The following is a 17,078-nucleotide window of genomic DNA, read 5'->3' on the forward strand; positions in this document are numbered from 1 at the left end:
ACAGCCACCCCCGGCCTCGCCCGCTCGCGTCTCCCGAGTTTCCATTCAGACGCCCTCTGTGTCGCTGCACAGGTGATCTGCAAGGACTGGAGCGATCTGGCGGGGAAGAGCTACGTCGTCCTGAGCATGACTGAGAACGCAGACTGTGTGAGTGCCCGCGGGCGGGCGGCCCTGTGGGGGCTGCGGGGGGCGGGCTGCCCTCACCAAGGCCTGAGAAGAGGGCTCCCCGGTGTTAAATCCCCAGGGCTCCATGCGCGCGCCTCCTCTGTTGGTGATTTCATGGATAGTGTCGTGTCTTTGCAGGTTGCTTTTCCCGTGTGTCATTTTGGTCAGTTTTCCACACGCATCCTCTCTCGGGTGTCTGCTGGCGGTAGTTTGGAGCTGTTTTCAGGAGGGCCGGTGCAGCCTGCTGGTGGGCTGCACTGAGCTTCTCCGGAGGGTGGTCTGGCTGGGCTGTTTCATCTGAGACTGTCTTATGTCAGTGTCTTTGGTCCTTCTTCCTGGGTGATTAGGATCTGGGAAAGAGGGACTTTGTCCTGCCTTTTGGCGTGGGGCTGGTCGCCAGCGTTCTGGAGCAGGTGCGAGAGGGCTGTGTGTCTGTCAGCACAGGCGCGCCTGACAGGAAGTTCATTCACTGCGCTCATTTGTCGCTTGAGCCTCTCCCACAGTTGGGCCTGCTGTCCTCAGGGTCAGAGACCCTGTGTTTTACCATCACTGAAGATGAACTTTCAGTCTTGGGCAGGGAGAAGGGATGTTTGTCAGCTCTACCCTGCTGGGTGGGGGGCGGAGGGGGGTCACCTAGGAATAAAGTGCTTCTCAAGCAGACTCAGAGTTGCCTTGCTCCAGCACTGTCCTGGAGCTCCCGTCGTCCCCTGGAGCTCGCCGGCGCTGCGCGCCCTGAGCACTCAAGGAGTGGACGCGTCGGTGTGACTGCATCTCAGCTCTGCCCAGGCTGGCTCAGGACCTGTTCTCTGGGCTCGCTAAATTGGGAAACCGACCCGCCATCCGTCTACTTCCGGTGCCCAGGTGTTGGTTTTCGTCTCCTCTGTTGTTTCATTGTGGCCTTGTCTTTGTGGTTTCAGACCTTAAGAAACAACCCTCCTTCTCTTTAGTGGGTTTGGGGCAGGGTAGTGAAAGTACATGCACGTAGTTAATCTGGAAGTGACCAGTGAGGTCGGCACTTCTTCCGAGCATCTTTGTAAACGAGGTAGACGTGGCATCACGGGTGTGCTTTAACCCAGGGCAGTTGTTAATCTCATGTATGCTCACTCTGTTAACTGGATAAACTGCACAACGCGAGGGTTGTGGGTCGAGTTTATTTGGTCTCTGAGCACAGGGCCCTGGGAGGCAGCCTCTTGGAGTCCCTGAGGAGCTGCTCGGAGAGGTGGACACTGAGCTGGGATGACGTGAATTTCGGTGAAGGAGCTGCTTGCAGCCGGGGTCTCGGGGGAAGGCTGCCGCTGGCCTCGAGGATCTTACAGTTCGTGACAGCTGTGCTTTGCTGCATGTGGGACGGAGTGGGGATCTGGGGCCAGCGACGTTCTTCCTTAGTGTACATGTTGCCTCTCCAGGGGCCCAGGTGTCCAGAATGCAGCATGCTCCATCCTGCTTTCCTTTCAGAGGGTTTTTGTATGCCAGCGATGCCAGTGGACAGTGAGTTGATCCTTGTGGACTGAGCGGCGGGCAGTCTGCTTTGTCTGCACCTGTTTGGCCAGTGAAAGCCTCTTTGAGTTGGCTCCTGAGTCTTTCTGACCAGTCTGTCCATGTGTGATCATCCCCTGATTCCCTTTTTATTTATTTACTTGACTGTGTTGGGTCTCAGTGGTGGCCTTGGGTCCTGCAGGCCTATTGCTGTGGAGCGCAGCCTCCAGAGTGCGAGGGCTCAGGAGTTGTGGGGCACAGGCTTGGCTGCTGTGCAGTATGTAGGCTCTTCGTTCCCCCAGCCAGGGTTCACCGTGTCCCCTGCACTGGAAGGTGGAGTCTTCACCACTGGACCGCCAGGGGGCCCCTGGGGTCGCTTTCCAGGTAGCGGGATGCACCAGCCTCTTCCTGTATGTTCCCTTCCTCCGACCCAGAATTGGCATTCTCCAAGGAGGAGAAGGGGACGACAGAGAGTGAGATGGCTGGATGGCATCACCGACTCTGTGGACATGAGTTTGAGTGAACTCCGGGAGTTGGTGATGGACAGGGAGGCCTGGCGTGCTGTGATTCATGGGGTCGAGGAGAATCGGACACGACTGAGCGACTGAACTGAACTGAACTGAACTGAAGGAGCCTTCTTGCTGTTTATGGACACGTGGTGCTTAGAGATCACAATGTGGGGCCTTGAGACCCTGGAATTGGGGTGTGCATACTTGGATAATGAAGTCTAAAGTTAGTCTCTTTTTCTTCCCAAACAACACAAAGAAATTAAAATGCTTTCTGTTTTCCCTGGTTTTATCTGCTTTGTTATTCTTCTCATTTAATGTTTGTTCAGTTCAGTCACTATCATGTCCGACTCTGCGATCCCATGGACTGCAGCACACCAGGCCTCCCTGTCCATCACCCATTCCTGGAGCCTGCTCAGACTCGTGTCCATCAAGTCAGTGATGCCATCCAGCCATCTCATCCTCTGTTGTCCCCTTCTCTTCCTGCCTTCAGTCTTTCCCAGCATCAGGGTCTTTCTCAAGGAGTCAGTTCTTCGCATCAGGTGACCAAAGGATTGGAGCTTCAGCTTCAGCATCAGTCCTTCCAATGAATATTCAGGACTGATTTCCTTTAGGATGGACTGGTTGGATCTCCCTGCAGTCCAAGGGACTCTCAAGAGTCTTCTCCAACACCACAGTTCAAAAGCATCAATTCTTCTGCTCTCAGCTTTCTTTGTAGTCCAACTCTCACGTCCAGACATGACCACTGGAAAAACCATACCTTTGACTAGATGTACGTTTGTTGGCAAAGTAATGTCTCTGCTTTTTAATATGCTGTCTAGGTTGGTCATAGCGTTTTTTCCAAGGAGCAAGCATCTTTTAATTTCATGGCTGCAGTCACCATCTGCAGTGATTTTGGAGCCCAAGAAAATAAAGTCTGTCACTGTTTCCATTGTTTCCCCATCTATTTGCCATGAAGTGATGGGACCAGATGACATGATCTTAGTTTTCTGAATGTTGAGTTTTAAACCTACTTTTTCAGTCTCCTCTTTCACTTTCATCAAGAGGCTTCTCAGTTCCTCTTCACTTTCTGCCGTAAGAGTGGTGTCATCTGCATATCTGAGGTTATTGATATGTTTGACATCTACCTAATTAGTCATTATTATGGTGGGGTTTTGTTTTTATTGTGGTAAAAAAACCTGGCATAAAATTTACCATCTTGATCAGTTTTGAGTGCACGGTTGTGTTAAGTATGTTCACGTTATTGTGGAGCAGAGCTCCAGGACTCTTCTGTCTTGCAAAACTGAAACTGACCCCATAGCAGCTTAGTCCCCCCGCCCCCTCAGCCCGCCTTCTCTTCTGGTCTCTGAACCTGGCTGCTCGGGGTCCTTCATGTTAGTGGGTCACACATGATTGACTTTTGCTGTGACTTGCTTGTTTCACTGAGCATCCCGTCCTCAAGACATATATTGGTTGCAGCAGGTGTCAGAACTGCCTTCCCTTTTAAGGCTGAGCAGTATTCCAGTGTGTGGAACGACCACATTTTGCTTATCTGTTCATTTGTCGATAGACATGTTTTCGCTGTTGTGGAGAATGCTGCTGTGAACGTGGTGTACAAATAACCTCTTCCAGACCCCTCTTTGAATTGTGTTGGTTTACACGCAGAAGTGGGTTGCAGATCACCTGGTGATTTTATTTGTAACTTTTGGAGGAGCTGCCATACGGTCTCATGCAGCAGCGGCACCATTTTCCATCGCCCCAGTCACCACGAGGAGTTGTGTGTAAGCGCAGGGCCTGGGCAGTAGCTGGGGCACTGCTGTGGCCATGGGGGAGCGTGCCCTGCCCCGGGAGGGCTTGGCAGGGAACACAGGGCACACCCGCGTCTGTGCTCGGGGCGTCCTCATGCCCCAGGCTGTAGGCATAGCCGGGGAGGGCGGCTGTCGGGTCAGGAGAGAGTGGCACAGCCGGAGCGCCACACCGCCTTCCAGATTTCCTCAGGGAGCCTCCGTGTGGACTTGTAACGCCATGAATTAACCCTGCATGCTTCTGAACTTGACAGAGGGGGACTCCTTGAGTGTGGTGTTCTGTTCTGGCTTCTCGTGCTTCAGCACCGTGCTTTCCGGAGCCTTCCATGTCCTCGCGAGCGTTGCCGCGCGTTCATGCTCCTCCTCTCTTTATCCCTCTGGCTGGTGACGGGCCTTTGAGGAGCTTCATTTCCAGGCTGTTGTGGGTCTGCTGCTCTGGAGGCTCTGGGATCTGCATGTTGGCGGGTGGGCACTGGGTACATTCTGACGGGTGGCGCCATGGGTCACCTTGGCCTGGTGCTGTGCAGCAACTTCCCACGGTGGCCCAGCAGTTTGAGTTTGTTCCTCCGGGCAGCGCCTGGCGCTCTGGGGCTGCTGGTTGTCAGCGCTGTTTCCCAGTGTGACCATGTGGCAGGGTGTGTGGGGTGCTGGCCTCGCGTTGAGCTTTACTTTGCGTTTCTCTGATGATCAATGAGACTGAAGGACCTGCCAAGAGTGTTTGAGCCTCTCTTCTGTGAAGCGCCTCGTCGGCTCTTTGGCGCACTTAGCGACCGGGCTCGCTGACGTCACTGATGGACGTCTGTGAGTCGCTGAGGCGTCACGGGTGTGACCCCCGATCTGGGTATATGGTGCGAGCATCCCCTACTCTGGGCTGCCTTTTGACCCTCTTAGTAGAGCCCTCAGATAAGTAGAAGTCCTTTTTCTTAACTTCACCATAAAACAGTCCAGCTTACCAAGCTTTTTCCTTCATGGTTGGTAGTTTTGGGTCCAGCTTAGAAATCTTTGCCCACTGCATGGCCACGCTTACTCCTGAAAGCTTTCCATGTAAAATGTACCTGAGGTGCCTTTGGTGTGGGTGTGAAGGATGACTCCAGGTGTGGCGTTCTTTCCTGTTGCGACATCCAGTTGTCCCCGCACCTGTGGTTGAAAAAGTACTTTTAACCCTCACAGAAAGCCCGCGGTTTTAGGACCAGCACCCACATTCTCAGATGGAAACCGAGGCTCAGAGAGGAACAGTGTTTTGCTGAATGTCACAGAGCTGACAAGTGGCAGGGCCAAGCTGTGAACCCACACGGTCCCGAGCCGCGCTGCCTCCTCTGTCCCCGTCTGCAGGGCGCATGGCGCCAAATTAGGTCGAGTCAGCAGGCCTCCTCGCAGCTGACACTGTGGGTCTAGGCCTTGAGCCAGCCAGACAGTGGGCCCCGAACATAGCGGGTATGCTCAGGTGGTGAGGGGGCCCAGGACACGCACACGCTGACGGCAGCAGCCGCTCTGGGGACTGGGGCTTCCCTCTGGCTCACTCAGGCATCTCCAGGCACCAGCCTCTTGCGAGCACAAAGCTGAACCGGCTTCTGTGAGGCCGCGAGCCTGAGGCTGGTAGGAGCCGTGCCTGGACGTGCTGTGGCAGCAGGAAGCGCGTCATTTTGCAGGTGTGACAGTCTCACCACTTAGCTTGGGCTCCAGCAGAAAGGTCGGGGCCCACACGGGTGGCAGCCCCGAGGCCGGGCACTCAAGAGAGGCAGGAGCCAGGGGCTGTGACTGCCCACGTCCGAGAGGGGAGAGGCTGCTGGAGAGCACCCCCAGGCCTGGGGAGGGTCTCTCTCAGGGGGCCCCATGGGGACAGGGACTGGCTGGGAGCCAGGAGCGAGGTCTCCTGCATTGCCGAGTTCCTGTTTGGTGTTTTTAAGTTGTGTAATTCCCTGTGCACAAGGGGAAGGGAACCTAAGCAGGACAGGAGTGTCAGGTGGGAAGGAAGTCTCCTTGCCCCCGCCCCCAGCCAGAGCCCTAGCGCTGTGGCCACTCTGCTGGTCCTGCTCCCGCTGTAGCCCGTGAGGACACAGACGTCCTCCCTGACTCCCTGACTTTGGGCCTTCTTTCTGCAGTGACAGGCGAGGGCCGGGCTGGGGCGGGCGCCTGCCCCCTCTCCTCCAGCTCATCCCAGCTCTCCGTCACATGCCGCATGTGGTCCCTCGGGCCCTGTGTGGGTGCGTCTGTTCCCTGGCTCGCCTGCGAAGAGCTGTGGGCAGGCCCCGTGCTTGCCCTCCTGGGGGCAAGAGGCCAGGGCGGGACTAGGTGGACTCGGGTCTTGCGCCCCTGCTGTCCCGCGTGGTCCCCGGGGCTCCCTGAGCAGCCCCTCTAGGCGGCCCCCACGGCCTTTCCCAGGTGGGAGGGGCCCGGCCTAGAAGTGGGGCTCGGGGGCGCCACCCCCAGTGAGTGAGACTTCTCACCGCCCTCAGGAGGCGTTCCGGCGGCACCGGGGGCTGCAGCTCCTGGCCCTGGTGGAGGGCGTGCTGCCCCGCCACGGCCGCGGCCGCCATGGTGCCTGGCACATCTCCCTGAGCAAGCCCAGCGAGAAGGAGCAGCATCTGCTGATGGCGCTGGTGGGCGAGCACGGTGAGCGGGGCGAGGCTCAGGGCTGGGCAGGGCCTCCGCGTGGGTCATGGAGAGAGGGGGAGGGCGGATCTGGTTGGGAGGACCGTAGGCCTGTGTGCGGCACAGGCGGGGGTCTGAGGGTCAGGGGCCGAGCACCTCACGGCCGTGGCTGTGCTGACGGTGCCCTCTGCACAGGGGTGGTGCCCACGCAAGACGTGCTGTCCATGCTGGGCGACATCCGCAGGAGCCTGGAGGAGGTAAGAACGCGGGGTGGTGGAGGCATGGCGGGGCGCGGCCTGATCCAGCCCCCGAGGGGCGTGGAGCCACCCGCAGCCGCCTTGTGAGCCACATGACACGGCAGGTGCGGACCCAAGCCACGGAGAGGGGTGGTCAGGAGAGGGCGCGGAGCGGAGGGGCCTTGGGGGCTGGGAGGCTGGGTGGCGTTCCCTGGGTGAGCAGTGGAGAAGCGCCGCATCTGCTCAAGGAATCCTGCAGAGCCTGGTGGGCAGGGGAACGCCACATGCTCCCAGAGGCATGGGAGGGCCACCACGCGCTCCTGGGACCTGGGCTCGGGGTACAGGCTGGCAGACGCCCCAGATGCACCTTCACTCATCACCCCCCATGAGGACAGCCCGTGTCCTCCAGGCCCTGATCAGTCCCCGTCACACCCACGGGCCTGCAGTGTCCAGGCAGAGCTGAGGTGCGCGTGCCGTGGCCCCCCCTTATCTCCTGCGTGCCAGGCCGAGAAGGGCGGGGCCAGGGAGGCCCCTTATGGTCTGCGGCTTCTCGATAAGTGCACGGGGTGCTGAGGGCCAGACTGGGTTCTCACTCCGGCTTATTGCCACCCGGGCTGTGGGCAGGGAAGAAGCCGTGTTGAGTCCTGCTGGTGCCCGTCTAGATGAGAGCAAGAGAGGAGATGCCCCCACCCCAGGCACGGCCAGGCTCCACCCCAGATGTCCCACGAGGCACAGTGTCTGCACCATCGGGGGGCGGGGCTGGCTGTTAGCTGTGGGGTTCATGACAGGCCGGGGCTGGTGGGCTCCACCTTGTGTACAGGCCCTCCTGCCTCTTCCCACCCTGGGGTCTGGGTCTTCTGACTTTACGAGACGCTTCATTCAGATGGACTTGACTGAAAGGCACGCTGGGTCTTTTTTGTTGTTTAGCAAAGAGCCCTTTTTAAAGTTTGCATTTGTTATTTATTTGGCCCCGCTGGGTCTTAGTGGCGGCCCTTGTGGTCTCCGAGGTTGATGGCTGTGTGCAGGATCTAGAGCTGTGGCATGACGTGGGTTTAGTTCCCTGAGCAGGAGTGGAACCCAGGCCTCAGGTGTTGGGAGTGCTGAGTCTTAGCTACTGGACCACCAGGAAAGTCCCTGGGCTGGGTTTTTGGAAGTACACAAGTGAGCAGATTTTTGCGTGTGCATTGCTGGTGAATCCAGCAGGAGAAACTGAATCTTGATAACGTAAAAAGTGGAAAAGCACTGGAAATGCACAGGTCATTCACAGGAAGAAGAGCTTATTCCCAGCCTTGGAAAGGAGGCCCGCAGCAGAAAGTGGTCCCTAGGTCTCTGCAGCCAGCAGGCGGCCCCCTGCCGCCCTGCCACCTGTCATTTGGGGATGGCCCCTCACCTTCTCTGCTGCCTGGGCCTGAGACACTGGAGAGTCTGCCCAGCCCAGGGGCTGCGGGGTGGGCACAGCAGCCGCTTGGCCAGGGCTGGCTGCCCACCCGAGACAGCCCACAGTGTGGGGGTGCTGGGCAGCTCAGTGATACTGGTGACATTCCAGAGGGAAGAGGAGGCTGGGGGCAGACCAGGACGTGGACACCCACCCCAGGGTGGGAGCTGAGGTTCCGGAGCCTGGCGGGGCAGGTGTACAGTGGAGAACGTGCGGAGGCCCCCAGCTGCCCTGTCTGTGCCCACGTGGGTGGGGCAGTGTGGCTGTAACGGCCACTTCACGGCGGCCTCTGGGGATTGGGCCCCCTCCAGGTGGGCGTGGGGCCCTACGCCAACCACAGTCGGGCCAGAGCCAGGGCAGCTCTGCTGGAGGAGGCTGGGGCCCTTGGTGAGGGCGGTGGGCTCAGGCGGGGCCCTCTCCCAGCACAGGCGCCAGGCCTGGGCCCCAGCCCTGAGCCCTAGCCCCATGGGCCCTGGGGGAGCCCAGCACCTCAGGGCCCCAGCTAAGGCCCGGCCCTCCCCCAGATTGGCATCCGGAACTACTCGGCCACCGGCAGCTGCGCAGCGCGGGCCGGCCGGGCGCGCGGGGACTACGGGACGCTGTTTGTAGTGCTGGTGGTCATCGGTGCGCTCTGCGTGCTCATCATCGCGCTCGGCCTGCTCTACAACTGCTGGCAGCGCCGGCTGCCCAAGCTCAAGCACGTGGTGAGCCAGCAGCGCGTGCGGGCGGGCGGGCGCCGCCCTGAGGGGTGCCCCAGGCCAGGCATCTGCAGCGGTGTCCTCGGGCTGGGAGGGGGCAGCTGCAGGGACGCGCTTGTGCGGAGGGCGCCATCCTCCCTTAGGCGCTGGAGGGGCGTGGGCCTGGGGGTGCGGGCCCTGACTGCTGGGTGGGAGGCTCAGTGGTCATCTTAAAGGGTCAGAGCTGGGGAAGCTGCGGACGAGGGCCTTGCGTCGTCAGGGTCCGCGGGGTCAGGGCCGGCGAAGGCCCGGGGTTGGGGGCGCGGGGCCCGGTGCGCTCGCCCAGCGGCCCCTCCCGCCGCAGTCGCACGGTGAGGAGCTGCGCTTCGTGGAGAACGGCTGCCACGACAACCCCACGCTGGACGTGGCCAGCGACAGCCAGTCGGAGATGCAGGAGAAGCAGCCCAGCCTGAACGGCGGCGGCGCCGTCAACGGCCCGGGGGGCTGGAGCGCGCTCATGGGGGGCAAGCGCGACCCCGAGGACTTGGACGTGTTCGAGGAGGACACGCACCTGTGAGGGGCTGCGCCCCGCCCGGCCCTCGGCGCAGGGCCCCCAGCCTCCCCCGACTCAGGACGCACCTCGTCCCCGCCCCCGCCCGACGCCCCTCGAGGCCACCCCGGGACCCCATTAAAGCCGTCCGGAGAGCACGCCGGCCCGCGTCCCCTGCGCGACTCGTTCTTGTGCCGGGCGGGGCTGCAGGGGCGGGCGGGCTGCGCGCGGGGCCGCCGCCTCTCGCCCTCCTCGCCTCCCCTCGGTCCTCCGGTCGCCAGGCGCCGCTAGGGAGCGGGCGGGGCGGGGCGTGTTGATACCCGGCGGGCCGCCGCCCGAGGTGGCTCGGCGTCTGGGCGTCTGCGCCATGGATACCTGCGATCTGTTCTCCAGCTGCAGGAAGGGGGACGTGGGCCGAGTGCGGTGAGGACGCGTGGTCCCCCGGAGGGCGCGGGGGCGGCCCGCGGAGCGCCCGCTGGGGGTTGGGGGAGGGCACGGGCCGGCCCAGGCGCGGACCCCAGCCCCCAGCCGGCGCCCGGGCTCCAAAGCAGGGCCTTTCTGGTCGAGGAATTCAGCGGGGACGCGGGTGCTGGCTTGACTTGTCCCGGGGTCCCGTTGGGTTTAGGGTTAGGACTGTGACGCGGACGCCCGGAGCAGCAGAGGGTGGAGAGAAGGGGAGGGTCCGGCGGTCAGAGCCTGGGGGCGGGGCTGGGACCCCAACGTGGCTACTCTGATGGGCTACGGACCGGTGCTGGGAGCGCCTGGGTCCGGAGTCAGGCTCCGGTTGTCGGAGCGCCTGGGCGCTGCCGTCGCCGTCACTGCGGCTGCGCCGGAGGGGGTGCGGCTTGCTCGGGAGGTGAGGCGCCTACTGTCTTCCTTCACCGTCCTCCGCTGGAGCCCTTCCCCGGGGCTAGTCCCGGACTTCCGAGTCCTGCTGCCTCCCTGGGTTTCTCCCCAGGTCGGGTGCCACTTGGGGTTTACTTGGTAGCCCCCAAAGCCTGGTGCTTTTCAGAACACACTGGGCCCCTCGTGCCTGGGCATGTGTAGGAGGCCTCGAGCACCCTTGGTGGTCCCCCCTACCCGTCTGGTCTGCCGCCCTGTCTCCGGACTCCCACCTCTGGAGTCTGTCACTCTTCAGGCCCACAGCTCCAGGACCCTGCAGGCCTCCTGCTGGGCGCCCCCCCAGCGCCGTCAGCCCAGTGCTCCGCCTCTTCAGCGCTGAGGCCCCTGATGCCCAGACGCTCCCACGTCTACCCCCTGTCCCGGCTTCTTGGACTTAAGCGCCTGTCTTGCTCTGTCTCACCTGCTCTCCCCGGGGGAGGCGTCCGTCCTTCCCCTACCGCAGGTCTTCTCTGACCCCCACACCCCCTGCCCAGGTACCTGGTGGAGCAGCGAGATGTGGAGGTGAACGTGCGGGACAAGTGGGACAGCACCCCGCTGTGAGTGCCGGGGTGGGGGGGGGGCGGGGGGGCGGGGCGGCTGGGCCTGCGGGCCTGATGGTGCCCTCGCCCCATCCCCTCAGGTACTATGCCTGCCTTTGTGGACACGAGGAGCTGGTGCTCTACCTGCTGGCCAACGGTGAGTGCAGGGTGGGCGGTGAGTGCATTCCTGCACTCCCTCAGAGGTGCTCTCAGCACCCATCCCCCAACCCCCATCTCTGGGGCCCAGCTCAGCATCTGCCCAGAGCCCAGGAGGCCAGTCTGACCGGCGTGAAGTCCCGTAGGGCCTCCCGCGAGCTGGAGAGCCTGACTGCGTCTGAACTGCCCTGTGAAACGTGCCCCTCTGTCCCCAGCCAGTCCCCGCCGGCGTCGCCGCTCTTCCTCGGGGCCTGGCCACGTGCCGTTCCCTCTACTCGGACGGCTCTTTCCCAGGGGCTCGCTTGGTTCAGGTCCTGCTCCTTTTCTGCCCCGGCGCCTCCACAGCCACCCCTGTGGCAGCAGCACCACGGCCACCCTTCACCTTTAGTTTTCTTCAGAGCCCCTGACCTCATTGCTAACCTGTGTGTGTCCTGCCCCTGGAAGCCCAGTTTGCTGCAGTCAGGGGCCTGTTCTGTCTGGTGTGTCCCCGGGGCCCAGCATAGGTCAGGCCAGCCTCCACGGTGTCCGCGTGCTCAGTGGCGTGTGCCCAGGGCCTGGCGGGGAGGGTGCCGGGGCAGGGCGGGCCCCATGTGTGTCTGTGTGGGGGCGGGGGGCGTGAGCACCTTCCGGTCCCCAGCCGTGGGGGGCAGCCCCAGGCCCCGCTGACAGGCAGCTCTACCGCCCCCAGGAGCCCGCTGTGAGGCCAACACCTTTGACGGCGAGCGCTGCCTCTATGGTGCGCAGAGCGACGCCATCCGCCGGGCGCTGCGTGACTACAGGCAGGTGACGGCCTCCTTCCGGCGGCGGGACCTCTACTACAGCTTCCTGCTGCGGTGAGCTGCCCTGTGGGCCTGCGCTGGGGAGGGCTCTCCAGCTGCACAGGACTCTGGGCGCATCGCTGAACCCCCATGGCCCGCAGGCTCCTGGAGCAGGGCCTCCACAGCGACATGGTCTTCTTGGTGCACGGCAAGTCCTTCCGGGCGCACCGTGGCGTCCTGGGCGCGCGCAGCACCTACTTCGCCCACATGCTCGACACCAAGTGGAAGGGCAAGAGCGTGGTGGTCCTCAGGCACCCCCTGGTGCGTCCGCGGGCGCTGGGGGGGGCTCGCGTGGTGTGGCCGTCTCTGACCCTGTCTCTGCCCACAGATCAACCCCGTGGCCTTCGGGGCGCTGCTGCAGTACCTGTACACAGGTGAGCCGCGCTCGGTGGGCAGGGGCTGCGGCTCCAGATGTGGCCCTGGGGCCGCTGTTTCCCTCTGGGGATCGTCTGCTGCGGTGGGACGGTCGAGCTGCCTCCTCGGTCAGCTCTTCCACCCACCGTCTTAGGCCCTCTCATCTGTTCTGAGGCCCTCTCATCTGTCCTGGGGCCTGAGAGCTCAGACAGCGGCCCTGTAGCCCAGTGGTTGGACAGATGGACCACCCGCCTCCTGGGGGTTCGGGGTGCAGCTGAGGACTTCCTCAGTCCCCGAGTCTCCCCTCATGCTGCCCCTTCACCCAGGCTGCTTGGACATCGGCGTGGAGCACGCCAGTGACTGCGAGCGCCTGGCCCGACAGTGCCAGCTGTGGGGCCTGCTCGACGGCCTGGAGGCCAGGCGTGAGTGGGGCCATCCCAGGCTCGGGTGGGTGCCTGTGGGCCACCCACCCCCTGAAGCGGCACGCTCTTCCCCGCAGTGGCCTCCAAGCCGGGCGTGTGCATGAAGGTGCTGACCATCGAGCCCCCCCAGGCGGACCCCCAGCTGCGGGAGGACCTGGCCCTGCTGGCTGACTGTGCCCTGCCCCCTGAGTTCCGGGTAAGGCCCCGCCCTGGGCGGCGGGTCAAACCCAGAGCCTGGTGCTTCCCTTTTCTGAGCCATGCTCTTGCTCTGTCTGCTCTCGTGTCTAACTCAACCCCTGGAGCAGCGTCACCTTCCAGGGTGAGCTAGAATCTGGGGCGGGGCCTCTCGCCCTCCCACCTACCCTGAGGCTGCCCGCCTCCCTCCCCAGGGCGATCTCGGGGAGCTGCCCTTTCCCTGCGACGGCCTCAGCAGCTGCCCCGACGTCTGCTTCCGCGTGGGCGGTTACGACTTCCTCTGTCACAAGGTACGCGGCTTCTCCCGCAGACGCCCGCCCAGCCCTGCTCCCGGGGCAGCCCCTCCTGAGCCCAGCCTCCCGCAGGCCTTCTTCTGTGGCCGCAGCGAGTACTTCCGGGCCCTGCTGGACGACCACTTCCAGGAGAGCGAGCAGCTGGAGGCCTCAGGTGGCCTCCCGGCTGTCACCCTGCACAGCGTCTCGCCCGAGGTCTTCACGCACGTGCTGTACTACGTGTACAGCGACCACACCGAGGTGCGCCACACGTCCGGGCCGCGAGGGGAGCGTGTGCCCGCGGGGACTGCTCTTCCAGCTGCCCCGAAGGCAGCCGGGGTGTGTGCAGTCACCGTCAGAGAGACCCCAGGAAACAGCAGCTGAGGAGGAGGGCTTCGCTCTCCCTTCTCTGGTGATGCCCAGGGCAGGGACGGCCCCTGTCTGGGAGGGCTCAGCGGGGCAGAGCACCCTCCGTAGGCTCCTGTCACGGCCACTCCCGGAGCGGGGGACGCCCGAGCAGGGGCCTGCCCAGCAGCAGCAGCAGGCGTGGGTCTCAGGGCCAAGCCGGCCTGTGCCATGAGCCCCGGGGACACCGTCCGGTCTCCAGGTGCCCTCCCTCACCCTCTGTCGTTGCAGCTGCCACCGGAGTTGGCCTACGACGTGCTAAGCGTGGCCGACATGTACCTGCTGCCGGGCCTGAAGCAGCTGTGTGGCCGCAGCCTGGCCCAGCTACTGCATGAGGACAGCGTGGTGGGGCTGTGGCGCGTGGCCAAGCTGTTTGGCCTGGCGCGCCTGGAGGACCAGTGCACCAAGTACATGGCCAGGGTCATTGAGAAGGTGAGTGTGGGTCACGGGCGGCCAGGCCTGGGTGGGGCACAGATGCTGACCCGGCCTGTCCGCAGCTGGCCCAGCAGGAGGACTTCGTGGAGGCCGTGCGGGAGGACGCCGCGTCCGTGGTCGGCCGGCAGGAGACCGACTCCATCCCGCTGGTGGATGACATCCGCTTCCACATGGGCAGCCTGGTGCAGACCCGCCGCGCCATGGAGCAGGCCGCGCAGCGCCTACGGGTGCTGGAAGAGCTGCTGGTGTCCATCGGCCTGGACTGCTGACTGCTGCGCATGGGGCCATCAGGGAACTGGGGATGTCCCAGTGGCCTCAGAGGCTCCCTCCAGTCTGCTTGGAGACCCTGGGAGGCTCACCTGGGGATGAGGCCTTTCTCACAGCACAGACCAGCCCCTGCGCTCCGGGGCTGGGCACTACTCAGGGCATCCTGGGGTGAGGGTCTCTGAGGGCCACCCTCCTCCAGCCCCCCACCCCTCCTGCCATGTCTTCCTGGAGGAGCTGGCTTCTTTGCACAGAGCCGCCACGAGGGGGCCAGACTGTCAGTGTGGCAATAAAGCTTGACTTCACTGTGGGAGCCTGTGTGCCAGGACGGGGTACGGGGCCTCATTGACAAGACAGGGTGTTGCCTGGGGCCCTGAGACCTGCCTTCCAGGACTGGCCTCTGCCAGCCAGGCTCCCCTTGCTGAGGCCAGCCTGTCCCCCACCTTCGGGGGCCAGGGCAGGTTTGGAGGAGCCAGGAGTTGTTGCCCCGGGGACAAGGGGAGCCATTGCGGTCTGGTGTGCACTTAGTGAGCCCCGCTGTTCTTAACCGCCGTGGGGGCTGAGGAGAGAAACCACTGTCTGTCCGACCTCAGCCCGGGGCCCAGCTCCCCATGCCTGCTTCTAAGCAGACGTTCGAATCGGTGTTCAGACACGTTACTAGGGAAAGTGATCGGTGCATTCTGTCCCAAGCCTGGATCCCAGCAGTGTTCGTATTTGGGGAAGTAGGCCAGCCACCAAGGAAAGATGCAGAGACAGAGGGAACAGCTGTGGTAACATGACGTGTGTGGGCAGCTGTGGACCTGGGAGACGGCCCGAGGAGGGGCCGGGGCCGCAGGCAGGGGTGCTGCTCTGTCATCCCGGGGGCCCGTATTCCTGTTTGAACTGTCAGCATTTGGGTCACTGATGACGTTGAGACAGTGCTTATTCTGATTCCCCAGGTTTTCTCAAGTTTTGTGCCCAAGGCAAGTTCTTCGCTTGCCTCACCCTAGTCTGGCCCCAAGCCCCAGATGGTTCTTAGCCCTTCTGTAACGGCCTTTCCACCTGCAGGAATGAAGGCTTTGTTCCACCTGGAAGCTGCCTGGCTTTCAGGGCCCCATCTCCCGGCAGCAGGCTGAGGAGGGGCTGGGTGTGCAGTCCCAGGGCTGGGGGCCGCCTGCCTTCCTGGAGCAGAAGTTCTGAAGGCATCAGCAGTTCTCACCTGGGTAAAGTCTGAAAGAAGCAGCTTCTGGAGGCCTGGCCTCAAGAGTCTCATTGGCGACCTGTGCCACGGCAGCTGGGCCCTGGGTTGCAGCCCTGGTGCCCTTGTGTCCTTACGGCATGTGCGGGGCGGCGCTGCCAGCCCCTGACGCTGGGGTGCGTCCTGCAGGCCCCGTGACGCGTGGGCTCAGCCCACAGTGTCGGCGGGAACGCTTCCTGAAGGCGGAACACGGCAGGTGAGCACCTGGCACAGCCCTCTCCACCTGTAGGTCTCGGACCCGCGTGTGCTCTTCCCGAGGCCTCTGCCCCCGGGTGATGGTTGCCCAGTCTCCGCAGCAGCTGCCAATCGGGCTCTGAGTGTCTGTCCTGGCACCTCAGCCGCGGTCGGGGCCCCACCTGCTCCCCTGCGCGTCGGCCTCCGCCGGGTGGTCGCGGCTCGGGTCTCCCTGCCGCAGAGCCTCAGATGCGCACCTGGCACCCGGCTCCTCCCCCAGCTCCCCTGCCCGCAGCTGTGGCCAGGCCCGCAGGGGAGGTCTCTGGTTTAGAGCCTGCAAAGCCCCCTTTCCTCTCTGCCCTCCCTGCGGGCCAGGGGGAGCACGCCCTGGCAGGAGCAGGATCTGGCACCTTGGTCCACGGGCAGGAAGCCCTGCGCTTCAGGCAGCACCCTGACGGCAGGGGAGACAGGTGCAGCCGCCCTCCAGCCTGTCCTGTCGGGGGCTGCGTCTGTACTCCAGACTCTCCAGCCAGGGCCGTGGAGGCGGCTGCGCTCCCCCACACACCATCCTAGGGGCTGCTACTGCAACCTCAGCCCTCAGGGCCCAGCCCCTCCGACGGACTCTCTGGTCTTGCCTGGTGCTCCATCGGCTTTTCCTGCCCTGCTGCCCTTGGGCCAGCCGTGTCACCCCACCCGGTTCTGGGGGCAGCCCCACGGCCGCGGGGCACAGGCCACGCGACAGCCCTCGGCAGGAGCGTCCTTGGGACGGGGACAGCCTAGGAAGACTGCCCACGACCCACACCCCAGGAAAGTGTTCTCGTATGCTAGACAGGGATTAGTGGTCACACCATCTCCCAGAGTAGATACAGCCTGAAGCCAGTGCAGGCTACGTGGAGAAACGTCGGGAGGGGAAACCACTCTGAACTAAACTAAGCAACGGGAACAGCTGATTCCGGTCTCCTGCCTCAGTCCTGACTGCCATACAGAAGGGTGACCCACTCCAGCGGGCTCAGGGGAGTGGGTCGTCCGTCCTTCAGGTCTACACGCCACCCAGGGGGCCTCTGCCCAGGGGCAAGGCCAGCTCTGGCCCCCCACGGGGCCTATCCCATGGCGAGAATGGCATCAGACGTCATCTCAGAGCAGCGAAGTTTGCAGAGTAGAGACAGCCCAAGCCCAGCCCAAGCCCACCTCCTCCCACGAGCACGCTGGCCGTCGATGAAGAAAACCAGAGCCTCCCTGAGACGACCCACCACTGACGACATGAAAAAGGAACCACGGCTAGACGGCGGAGCCCCCAACCCTGGGAGGAGGTGATGCTGCAGAGCGTCCCCCAGGAGTGAGCGCTGGGAGCCCACACTGCTCCCCATGTCGGGGTGTGACCCGGGGGCCCCCAGAGCATCTGGCTGCGAAGGCGATGAGGCTGAGACCCACAGACTCAACGCTGACACGGCCGCACAAAACCTCATGCACGCCTAGCCAGGCAGGAGCCTGGGCCTGACCTACC

The 17,078-nt window shown here is 63.3% G+C and overlaps 2 protein-coding genes across 7 annotated transcripts in view; both read left to right on the plus strand.

Annotated features, from left to right (window-relative positions):
* PODXL2 (podocalyxin like 2) overlaps nucleotides 1–9,695 on the plus strand; it is a 70,948-nt gene extending 61,253 nt beyond the window's left edge. For 2 of the 4 annotated variants that reach the window (XM_088831732.1, XM_055413417.2), the window contains 5 exons: nucleotides 73–147; nucleotides 6,388–6,544; nucleotides 6,719–6,780; nucleotides 8,719–8,898; nucleotides 9,236–9,603. In XM_088831732.1, the coding sequence (XP_088687858.1) occupies nucleotides 73–147; nucleotides 6,388–6,544; nucleotides 6,719–6,780; nucleotides 8,719–8,898; nucleotides 9,236–9,448 (687 nt within the window). In that variant the 3' untranslated portion in view covers nucleotides 9,449–9,603. Of the gene's footprint in view, nucleotides 1–72; nucleotides 148–6,387; nucleotides 6,545–6,718; nucleotides 6,781–8,718; nucleotides 8,899–9,235 lie in introns of all 4 variants that reach the window. The other 2 variants (XM_088831733.1, XM_088831734.1) reach the window with 2 other exon arrangements.
* Nucleotides 9,696–9,707: 12 nt separating this feature from the next.
* On the plus strand, nucleotides 9,708–14,473 carry ABTB1 (ankyrin repeat and BTB domain containing 1). Of its 3 annotated transcripts, XM_055413423.2 has the most exons (12): nucleotides 9,708–9,844; nucleotides 10,798–10,860; nucleotides 10,944–10,999; nucleotides 11,687–11,831; nucleotides 11,918–12,077; nucleotides 12,145–12,190; nucleotides 12,497–12,592; nucleotides 12,670–12,788; nucleotides 12,982–13,077; nucleotides 13,153–13,320; nucleotides 13,696–13,896; nucleotides 13,962–14,473. In XM_055413423.2, the coding sequence occupies exons 1-12, from the start codon at nucleotides 9,789–9,791 to the stop codon at nucleotides 14,166–14,168; spliced, it is 1,413 nt and encodes a 470-aa protein (XP_055269398.1). In that variant the 5' UTR covers nucleotides 9,708–9,788; the 3' UTR covers nucleotides 14,169–14,473. The 3 variants fall into 3 exon arrangements, with proteins under 3 accessions (XP_055269398.1, XP_055269397.1, XP_088687861.1); XM_055413422.2 differs by having other exon boundaries at nucleotides 12,982–13,320; XM_088831735.1 differs by having other exon boundaries at nucleotides 9,779–9,844; nucleotides 10,798–10,825; nucleotides 13,696–14,473.
* Nucleotides 14,474–17,078: the final 2,605 nt, after the last annotated feature.

Source organism: Moschus berezovskii, chromosome 24, assembly GCF_049115385.1.
Source record: "Moschus berezovskii isolate FMDL1 chromosome 24, NW_MosBer_1.0, whole genome shotgun sequence".
Lineage (NCBI taxonomy): Eukaryota > Metazoa > Chordata > Mammalia > Artiodactyla > Moschidae > Moschus > Moschus berezovskii.